General features: G+C 43.5%; 1 protein-coding gene across 1 annotated transcript in view; it reads right to left on the bottom strand.

Annotated features, from left to right (window-relative positions):
• NCBP1 (nuclear cap binding protein subunit 1) overlaps positions 1–11550 on the bottom strand; it is a 511810-nt gene that overhangs the window by 321755 nt on the left and 178505 nt on the right. Inside the window, exon 15 of the mRNA XM_069236547.1 lies at positions 4600–4703. Within this exon, the coding sequence (XP_069092648.1) occupies positions 4600–4703 (104 nt within the window). The remainder of the gene's footprint in view (positions 1–4599; positions 4704–11550) is intronic.

Raw genomic sequence — 11550 nt, 5'->3', positions numbered from 1 at the left:
GTGTCTCCTCCTGATCCTTCCACATTCTTCGTGTGCCCCATCCCATATGTGAAACATCTATTCTGATAGTCACTATAAGAGTTGTTTGTAGAAATGTCCTCCCTTGAGCTACATGTGCTCTGTTCCACCACTATCTTTCCTTCCACCTTCTGTGTGATAACCACTAGATCTTCCCAACTCCCTATTGCATGTGACCACAGATTTTGCAGCCATTCTTTTAATGGTCTTATGTGTAGTCTTGCATATGGGATCAAAGGGATGCAGGAAGCCATCCCCAGTTCCCAGTAACTTCCCCGCCGTCCTCATTGTCAGAGCTTGCCCCTTCCGGTAGCGCAGAGTTTCCTTAAATAGGGCCTTGGTTCTCTTCTCGCACGGATACACCTTCCCTTGGACAGAGCTGATTCTTGCTCCTAGAAATATCTACTCTAGTTCTGCAGATTATTTCTCCATATTTTTCGAGAACCCCAAGGTGAATAGTGTTCATCATCTGTTGTATGTGTCCCTTGTATCTTGGACACAAGTTTGCCCCTATTAGGCAGTCATCCAGATAATGGTAGGGGTGAATGCCTCGTCTTTGCAGATGTGCGGCAACTGGCGCAAGGCACTTTGTAAAAACCCTTGGTGCTGATTTTATTCCAAAGGCTAGAACTCTGAATTGTTTTTTTTTTATGTACTTCTTGTGTTTTGCAATCATTGGGATGTGTAAATAGGGGTCTTAAGTTTATTGTTGCCATGTAATCCATTTGTAGTTGCAGTATAACTTCTTGTAACATTTTGGGATTTTGTGTTTTTATGAATACGTTTAAAAACCTTAGGTTTAGAATAAAATCGAACAAACCCATCTGCCTTCAGGATAAGGAAATAAGTTGAACAGTTTTCTTTGTTGATTGCAAATTTTGGAACCAGTTCTATAGGATCTTTCGACAGTGACAAGCGCATCTCCTTGAGAAGCCTGGATGTTTCTTCCTTTGAAAGAGCGCTCATCTATGGTACTCTTGGTGCTGTCCGCAACAGCTCAATATAATTATAAAATTGCATTATGTTTAGAATCCATTTGTCTGATGTGATCTTTATTCATTCTTCCACCTACTGGTGTTTTGTGTAGAAGTTTGCTTTTTACTTTTTTTCCCCCCTCATTGATGTTGTTTGAGGGTGTGTTGGTAGTGTCAGTAAGTAACTTATTTGACGGTGTTACCAATTCTAGTGAAGACATGTTTGTGTTGGCAATGTTTTTGCCCACTTCTGCCAAGTGTGCTCCTCTTTCGATATTGTTCTGGTAGATGTTTCATTAACTTCACCATCTCATCCAAGATTTGGTAAACATAGCGGTTTAATATAGTGTTTGAATTTGCAATGCACCATTGATTTGCTGCGCTTCTTTCACAATCTTGGCTCATGAGAGCAATCCGTTTGCTCTCCTTATCAGAGGAGGGCTTGAAGTTGAGAGGATGTTGGCCTTTTCCTAGCAGTAGTAATAGATAAGCTTGCACTGAAGCCTTAATGCACATAGGATCTTTAGATGAGAACTTCTAATTCTTTTCCACCCTCTGAGTGGCCGCTCAGCACAAGGTTGGTTCAATGAAGGCCTCCCTTCCCTGGTCTAAAACACTTGGAAGCATACACAGATACTGATTTCTAGATTGTATGGGCAAAAGAGTCTTGCAAGAAACATGATTGCAGCTTCTCCTCATATAGCTAAACACCATATTTATCAGCCTCTGTCTTAATCACCTGGTTGTAGATGCCTATGTCATCTGGCAGTGATGGTATGTGAGGATAATACTCCACTGTGTCTTCAGCTTAATCAGTTTCCAAGTCCTGTCACTAAGCCTGAGTATTCAGATCCTTCTGAACCTTGATACAGGCCAGCTACTTGCTCCTCTTCCTCATCATAAGAGTAGTTCTTCTTGCGGCTCCAGCATTGAGGGAGGCTCGATTGCTTAGACACCTAGCTCACACTGCTCCTTTGTTGTTGGGAGTACTTTTGGAAATCTAAATTCTTTTAGACTCAAATTCTTTGTGTTGCTGTAGTAGAACTGCCTTTTAGGCCTCAAAAATGTTCTTCTCTATCTTGGCTGCACGTTATTCAGTGTTGAGATTGTCTGCATTATTTCTCTTCAAAGTTTAAGAGTCTTTCTTCGACTGATCAGTCACCTAGCTTCGCTGCTCTGGATGCAATCTTCTGTGTTTGGGCGTCGAAGCCTCTTTCCCCTGTCTCTTTCGACAACTTTGATTTTTTGGGGGTTTTCTCTCCTGCGGTCTGCCGTTCATGGGTTCAGAGGGGATCCTTATTTCTGGTTGTGGCTGCGGTCAACTATTTTTTTTTTACATTGAGGCTCACTAAAGAGCTACGTGACTGGCATCTGAGGTTTTGAGGGCAGGCAGCCCTTTCTGCATCCAGCAATCCTACAATTAGAGACAGTCCATCAGCTATGCGTTTTGCACCTTGAGTACTAACTCTAGCCAATTTTCATTTAATGTGAAATTTAGCTTTTAAAAAGTTACCTTTACCCTAACTGAATTTGCAACAACTCTCCCACAACTACTCAGTTGGTACTTGGATTGAATTAGCACTGAAAGGTGTGAAAATTGATTCCAGATTAGAGACAATGGCCTGGGAGTTGGGAGGTGTTTTCTTTCACTGGAAAGATAACCAGCTGGTGTTAATTTACTTCAAAAAGCCCTATCCTGTCACAAGTAAATGATGGTGTAGGTGTCACCTAGAAAGGCCCCCTGCTTTTGTCCCCCTATTCAAGCTGGTACCAAACTCAGTGGGAGGAAAGCTAGCCCAGAACAGTTTGAGAGACCATAGATGAGGGGACTACTCATTACTCTGGCCACACCACCAAGCCATATATGCTCTCCAAAAGGAGAGAGTGGTTCCCCCCCCCTTCTTTGGATTTTGACAGTGAGGGGGAACTGTGGGATTGTCTGCAATAAGGCAATTAGTTTCTGCTAAAAAAGTGGGCCGGTTCCCCTTGGGAACTTTTATCCCATTATTTAGTGAGTGCTCATGAGTCTTACCTGCCCAATAACTGGTGCAAGGAATGAACGTGGCACCCCACGGCAACTCTTCAGAACACCTAGTGGACCTAGGGAACATCAGAAAAAGACTGGACCTGCTGTTTGTGACGGGAGAGGAACTCTGAAGGACTGGTCCAGCTCCCTCTAGTACCCACAACGATTAAGTAGATTCCAAGGGTCAGTTGGCTGACCTGTGAGGCTACAGGGACAGAAGCAGCTGCAAGAGGCCTTTACCTAGAAAAGTCTAGATGAAAATGTCGAAAATAAACCTAGACTAGACTTTGTAGTTGGTCTTTGCGCTACACTAAGAATCTCCAAGTGCCATCCCCTGAAGTTTCTAAGAGCCCCTAGAAGTGCACTTCAGTGGTTGTCTGGCACCAGAAGAAAGTCTAGAAAAGTTAAAAAAACCTTTCTCCAGAGCTTCAGGAGGACCTGCGGGGGAAAAAAGTATCTGACTCGCATTTTCATGGAGATGGACTGAACTTCAGCTTTGTCCTGGTTTAGTCTCTCACCACCACTCAATAAACAAGAGTCCCACAATGTGTTGAAACTGAAAGTTTTCAGCAAGAAATCTCTCAAATTCCGCAGAAATGAACCCACTTCAAGTATCCAGCCTTCAGTTCCTCAACAGTGGCTACAATTTCAGCAGCGGTCCACTGAGGGGCAATTCTTCTCAGAAAGTGCACCGGGATTTCAAAAAATTTTGAACTTTTTGACTTTCACCTGGAGTACCACTTGGTGCATATGACCAGGGCTCCATCGTGCTCGACCTCAAATCGTACCTATGCCCGGGGCTACCGCTTTTATAAACTATTATTGGTGCTTTGTGCCTATTGGCAGTATTTTCACTTCCATCTTTAAAAATGCATATTTCTGGTTCTCATTAATGGATTTTTGTTATTTTGGTCCTATTGTATCTACACAATATTTCTCTTTATTTTAAATTGATTGTGGAATTTCATTTGTGTGAATGTTTACTGTATATGCACTACTTAATTTTTAAAAAAATTAAAAAAAATTCCGCTCCCCTGGAGGTCCCTCAATACTATCCAAAATACACTTTTAGTACAAGAGATTTGTGCATTTCCATCAGGCTCTATGAAAGGGATTCATGTAAGACACTAGTCATTTTGTGACTGTAATGCCAATGAGGGCATTTATGCTAGGGTGCCTTAAACTGCTAAGTGAATTACAGAATGCAACCACAACGACCTGTTACTTTCAATGTGCACAAGTATCTGGCAGGTTCAGCTTAAGTTTTCAAACACCATCAGAAAGTAGAGAAATTCTAAACCATATGTTAAATTGAAAATGCACTTTACATGATAAGATTCCTCTAATGAGATTTGCAATAGTACACCCCCTTTTAATATAAGGGGCATATATTCCGGGTAATCTGTGAAAACAGGGGATTTGGGGGTGGGGGTGTGTTGCGGGAATCAGAAATACCACAATCAAAGATCCACACATTGCAAGACAATTGTAAAAGTAGAACACCACAATTTAAGAATATGAGGCACTATAAATTTAAACTTCTCAAAGCAAAAACATCTATCAAAAAGGTTTGTGTCTTACTGTTGCTTTCATCTCCATATTTGTAAGTGCAAACTGGGCTTGCAGGAGTGAGTGCAGAAAATGAAGCAGGGACAATATCCAATATGCGTTGGTGGTAAGCAAGTCTGAAATACAAAAATTGAAATAGCGATTAAACTAAGAGCGGGGCCAAGTGCCCAAACAAGAAGTGTAAGATTTTGAGATACCCCAAATTCTAGACCATGTTTCTTCATCTTATCAGTTTGTGAAATTCGAGCCAAATAGCAATACAACAGAAAATATATGTATAAAGCTCCGAGTACAATGGACCACGCACACACCCATTAAAATCCTTGCTAAACTCATGCGCTCCAGTAATAACATGTGCAGCATGTATTAGGATAGTCCCACATGCGATTCAAATGAGTTGCAGGCAAAGCACAGCAATGAAGACAGGGTAAGTCAAGCAGCTTTGATGTTTTAGGGGAGCTTTTGGTGGGCTGCAGCGTCACTGAAAGGAAAATATTGCAATGTGGTTAAAAAACTGAAAGCTTTAATGTCTTTGAAATATGTGATTGTTCAATTCTGTCAACGCTATTGTTGCCTAACTTGAAGGGTTTCATTAAACAAGATGCTCAGATTTATGAAAGCTAACTCATCTGCTAGTAACTCAACAGGTGTGACAGTCTAGTTAGCAAGTCTTCATTTTAACTGAATGCAGTCTGCCTACTGCTCCCCTAATCCTTTCAATTCTACATTGCCAGTCAGTTGGTGACCATTACAATGCATCAACAATAAAGTATAACCACTATAAAGTTATGACACATTTGCCACTACAATGAGGTAAGTTACATTTCACTACAGTTACAATGTGTTTAAGGGCTGTAGTTGTATAGGGCTTGTAAGGTTCAGGGATAAGTGGTATTTATGTGATTGCAAGTGATGGTTTAGATTTCAGGGACTTGTACAGTGACTATCAAAGGTTTTTAGCGTTCCCTGATAAGTGGTGGTGAAGTGCAGTAAAGGGTTGTTTCTTTTTAAGTCCGTTCAGTAGTTTTTGAGAAATTAGGGTTCAAAATGTATGTACATGTCATGCAGCAGGGTATCTGCAGAACCAACAGTTCACAAGATAACATCTGATCAATAAAGATGTGACAGCAGACATTTTAGAACATGGGAACAGTGTTTTCCTAAAACTGTACCTTTGTTCCCACAATTGGTACAGCCCTGACACACAGTTAAGTCCCTTGTAAAAGGTACCCATGGTACCAAGGTCCCCGAGGTATGGGAAGGTCTCTAAGGGCTGCAGCATATATTATGCCAACCTGTGGACCCCTCGATAAGCACTGCCTTGCAGCTTGTGTGTGCTGGTGGGGAGAAAAAGGATAAGTTGACATGGCACTCCTCTCAGGGCGCTATGCCCACAAACCACTATCTGTGGAATAGGTAAGTCACCCCTCTAGCAGGCCTTACAGCCCTAAGGCAGGGTGCACTATACCACAAGTGATTGCATAGCTGCATGAGCAATATGCCTCTACAGATACCTTTTGTGGACATGCCTTTTTAAACTGATTCAGTAGCTTGCTTGCGCTGTTATGTTTACATTTTGATTTGAATAAAACTACTTAGCTTGCCCGAGCACAAAACTTTCATCAGTGTTGAGTTTAAAACTAAACTGCCACTTACAATAGTCACTGTAGCACCACATTTATCACTGCACTCCTTGAGGACAGAAAATAATTTGCCAGTCTAGTCTTCCATAACTTACATTTCACCCCAGGGAGTGATGGGCTATACGTGGCTGAAAAACTGAACAGGCTTCAGATGAGGCGGTAATGTGGTTGACGTGGAGCAAGAGAAAGTGTGCGTGTGTGGACAGCTTGTACATGTGTGTGTGGGTAAAAAATATGTCTGGTACAGCCTTTGTGCACCATCCTCCTCAGACAAGACTCACCCGGTGGGTCTTCAAGGCAAAGACTTGGCACCAGTTGTAAAATGGGGTCTGTGGTAGTGTAAAGAAATGGCTCCCTGTTGCAGTTACCCCCCACTTTTTGCCAGATACTGATGCTGACTTGACTGAGAAGTGTGCTGGGACCCTGCTAACCAGGCCCCAGCACCAGTGTTCTTTCACCTAAAATGTACAGTTTTCTCCACAATTGGCAAAACCCTGGCACCTAGGTAAGTCCCTTGCAACTGGTACCCCTGGTACCAAGGGCCCTGATGCCAGGGAAGGTCTCTAAGGGCTGCAGCATATATTATGCCAACCTGTGGACCCCTCAATAAGCACTGCCTTGCAGCTTGTGTGTGCTGGTGGGGAGAAAAAGGATAAGTTGACATGGCACTCCTCTCAGGGCGCTATGCCCACAAACCACTATCTGTGGAATAGGTAAGTCACCCCTCTAGCAGGCCTTACAGCCCTAAGGCAGGGTGCACTATACCACAAGTGATGGCATAGCTGCATGAGCAATATGCCCCTACAGTGTTCAAGTCCATTCTTAGACATTGTAAGTGCATTGTGGCTATATTAAGTATATGGTCTGGGAGTTTGTCATTACGAACTCCACAGCACCATAATGGCTTCACTGAATACTGGGAAGCTTGGTATCAAACTTCTCAGCACAAAAAAAACACACTGATGCCAGTGTGGGATTTATTGGAAAATACACTCTGAGGGCATCTTAGAGATGCCCCTTGTATGCTAGCCCAACTGCTAATGTAAGACGGACCGGTCTGTGCCAGCCTGCCACATTCAGACGAGTTTCTGACCACATGGGGTGAGTGCCTTTGTGCGCTCTGTGGTCGGAACCAAAGCCTGTCCTGGGTGGAGGTGCTTCACACCTCCCCCTGCAGGAACTGTAACACCCAGTGATGAGCCTCAAAGGCTCAAGCCTTGGATTACAGTGCCCCAGAGCACTCCAGCTAGTGGAGATGCATCCCATCTCTCCCCCTTACACAGCCCCACTTTCAGCAGAAAGTCCAGAGGGAAAAGCAGGAAAAACAAGGAGGGGTCACCCCCTCAGCCAGGACCACCCCTACGGTGTCCACAGCTGAAATGACTCCTTCCTTGAGAAATCCTCCATCTTGCTTTGGAGGATTAGGACAAATAGGGATAGGAACATGATTCCCTGCCAAAAGGGAGTGGGCATAAGGAGGGTGTAACCACTCTCTGGGACAGTAGCCATTGGCTACTGCCCCCAAAACGCCCCTAAATTTAGAATATAAGGACCCACCTGAACCCAACTCACCAGATTCCTGGCGACCTCAAGAAAAGGACTGTCGAGCTGAAAGCCACGCAGAGAAGAAAAGGACACAACAACAGATTTAGCCCCAGCCCTACCGGCCCGTCTCCTGCTTCAAGGCCCTGCACAAAAAAAGCAATGCATTCTACAGGACCAGTGACCCCTGAAAAGCCTCCAGGGGACTGCCTGCTTCACCGAGGACCAACTAACTCCCGTGGACAGCAGACCTTTCCAACAAGAAGAGGAAACTACTTCCAAGGGACTCCCACCTCACTCCAGCGTGAGCCCAAAACTACTCTGCACCCGATGCCCACGGCCAGTGTCCAGGTGGCACAACTATCCAGAGAATATCCCCAGGCAATTCCGACCAAGTGTCCACCCTGGGCTGACATCTCCACCCTTCCACGACAACACCAGCAGATAGGCATGCCGAGGGCCCCCCCCCCCCGACAGCAACTGCCCAGGACGTAGATATGCCACCTTAGATATGCCCGCCCCCCCCCCCTGACACCTGGAGAAGCACTGCACTCGCAGCACCCAGTGTACATCTGTTCGTGGCATCAGTCGCTGAGATTCACATGGTATGCATGAGCTCGCATGAGCTCGCCATCTGGTGTTGGGTCGGAGTGTTACAAGTTGTTTTTCTTCGAAGAAGTGTTTGAGTCACGGGACCGAGTGACTCCTCCTTCTGTGCTCATTGCGCATGGGCGTCGACTCCATCTTCGATTGTTTTCCCCGCAGAGGGTGAGGTAGGAGTTGTACTATAGTAATAGTGCCCGCGCAATGAAAAATGTAAGTATGTACCTTTTAAAGGATTAAATAAAATATATACAAATGTACAAAATTGAAGGTAACTTCTGAACTGCTACAGGCTTCCGGGGAGGTGGGTGGGTCCATGTGAATCTCAGCGACTGATGCCACGAACAGATGTACACTGGGTAAGTGACATTTTCAGTTCGATGGCATCGGTCGCTGTAGATACACATGGTATGCATAGACTAGTAAGCAGTTAGTTCCCCATAAGCGGTGGTTTAGCCTGTAGGAGTAGAAGTTGTCTGAAATAGAGTTCTTAATACAGCTTGACCTACTGTAGCTTGTTGTGCGGATAGCACATCTATACAGTAGTGTTTGGTGAATGTGTGAGGCGTAGACCAAGTGGCTGCCTTACATATTTCCTGCATTGGGATGTTTCCTAAAAAGGCCATTGAAGCACCTTTTTTCCTTGTTGAATGTGCCCTGGGAGTAATGGGCAGTTGTCTTTTTGCTTTAAGGTAGCAGATTTGGATGCATTTAACTATCCATCTGGCTATACCTTGTTTTGATATTGGGTTACCTGCATGAGGTTTTTGGAATGCAATAAATAGCTGTTTAGTTTTTCTGATGTTTTTTGTTCTGTCAATGTAGTACATTAATGCTCTTTTGACATCTAATGTATGTAGTGCTCTTTCAGCCACAGAATCTGGCTGTGGGAAAAAAACTGGTAGTTCTACCGTTTGATTTAGATGGAATGGTGAAATAACTTTGGGTAAAAATTTTGGATTAGGTCGTAGGACGACCTTATTTTTATGTATTTGTATAAAAGGCTCTTGTGTTGTGAACGCTTGAATTTCACTTACTCTTCTTAGAGATGTAATGGCGATGAGAAAGGCAACTTTCCAGGTTAGGAATTGTATTCCGCAAGAGTGCATGGGTTCGAAAGGTGGGCCCATGAGTCTTGTTAGAACCACGTTTAGGTTCCATGAAGGAACAGGTGGTGTTCTTGGTGGTATAATTCTTTTAAGCCCTTCTATGAATGCTTTGATAACTGGTATCCTATACAAGGAAGTTGAATATGTAGTTTGCAGGTATGCAGATATTGCTGCAAGGTGTATTTTAATAGAAGAGAAGGCTAGCTTTGCTTTTTGTAAATGGAGCAAGTAATTTACTATATGTTTTGGAGTTGCGTCTAGTGGTTGTATCTGATTATGATGGCAGTACCAAACAAATCTTTTCCACTTACTTGCGTAGCAGTGTCTAGTGGATGGCCTTCTGGCCTGCTTTATGACTTCCATACACTCTTGGCTAAGTTGTAAGTGTCCGAATTCTAGGATTTCAGGAGCCAGATTGCTAGATTCAGCGATGCTGGGTCCGGGTGTCTGATCTGTTGGTTGTGTTGCGTTAACAGATCTGGTTTGTTGGGCAGTTTGATGTGTGGTACTACAGACAGATCTAGCAGTGTTGTGTACCAGGGTTGTCTTGCCCACGTTGGTGCTATTAAAATGAGTTTGAGTTTGTTTTGACTCAATTTGTTTACTAAGGAAGGAGAGGGAGAGGAGGAAAAGCGTAAGCAAATATTCCTGACCAGTTCATCCATAGGGCATTGCCTTGGGATTGCTTGTGTGGGTATCTGGACGCGAAGTTTTGGCATTTTGCGTTCTCTTTTGTTGCAAATAAGTCTATTTGTGGTGTTCCCCAGAGTGTGAAGTAGGTGTTCAGAATCTGTGGGTGGATTTCCCATTCGTGGACTTGCTGGTGATCTCGAGAGAGATTGTCTGCCAGCTGATTCTGGATCCCCGGAATAAACTGTGCTATTAGACCAATTTGATGGTGGATTGCCCACTTCCATATTTTTTGAGCTAACAAGCTTAACTGCGTTGAATGTGTTCCTCCTTGTTTGTTTAGATAATACATCGTTGTCATGTTGTCTGTTTTGACAAGGATGTATTTGTGGGTTATGATTGGTTGGAAAGCTTTTAGTGCTTGAAAAACTGCTAATAATTCTAGATGATTTATATGCAGTTTTGTTTGATGTATGTTCCATTGTCCTCTTATGTTGTGTTGATTGAGATGTGCTCCCCACCCTGTCATGGAAGCATCTGTTGTTATTACGTACTGTGGCACTGGGTCTTGGAAAGGCCGCCCTATGTTTAAATTTATACTGTTCCACCATAGAAGCGAGAGGTAAGTTTGGCGGTCTAGCAACACCAGATCTAGAAGGTGACCCTGTGCTTGAGACCACTGTGAGGCTAGGCACTGTTGTAAGGGCCTCATGTGCAGTCTTGCGTTTGGGACAATGGCTATGCATGAGGACATCATGCCTAGGAGCTGTAGTATTGTTCTTGCTTGTATTGTTTGGTTTGGAGACGTGTTGAATGACCCTGTTGAAATTGTGGATCCTTTGTGGAGTTGGCGTTGCTACTCCTTTTGTCGTGTTTATTATGGCTCCTAGATATTGCTGAACTTTGCTTGGCAGAATGTTTGATTTTGCAAAGTTGACGGTGAACCCTAGTTTGTAGAGGGTTTGTATGACTTGATTTGTGTGATTTGAGCATTGTGTGAACGAACTGGTTTTGATTAGCCAGTCGTCTAGATACGGGAACACATGTATTTGCTGCCTTCTGATGTGTGCAGCGACTACTGCTAGGCATTTTGTGAATACTCTTGGAGCAGTTGTTAAACCAAAAGGCAATACTTTGAATTGGTAATGTATTCCTTTGAATACAAACCTTAGATATTTCCTGTGTGATTGATGTATTGGTATATGGAAATATGCGTCCTTGAGGTCTAGGGTTGTCATGTAGTCGTGATTTTTGAGCAATGGTAACACTTCTTGTAGTGTGACCATGTGAAAGTGGTCTGATTTGATGAATGTGTTTACTACCCTGAGGTCTAGAATTGGTCTCAGTGTTTCGTCCTTTTTTGGTATCAAGAAGTACAGTGAATAAACTCCTGTGTTTATTTGTGTGCTTGGTACTAATTCTATTGCATTTTTTTG

This window comes from Pleurodeles waltl, chromosome 1_2 (genome assembly GCF_031143425.1).
Source record: "Pleurodeles waltl isolate 20211129_DDA chromosome 1_2, aPleWal1.hap1.20221129, whole genome shotgun sequence".
NCBI classification, from domain to species: domain Eukaryota; kingdom Metazoa; phylum Chordata; class Amphibia; order Caudata; family Salamandridae; genus Pleurodeles; species Pleurodeles waltl.
Note: the sequence above shows the minus strand (reverse complement) of the source record. Positions and strands in the feature narration are given on the sequence as shown.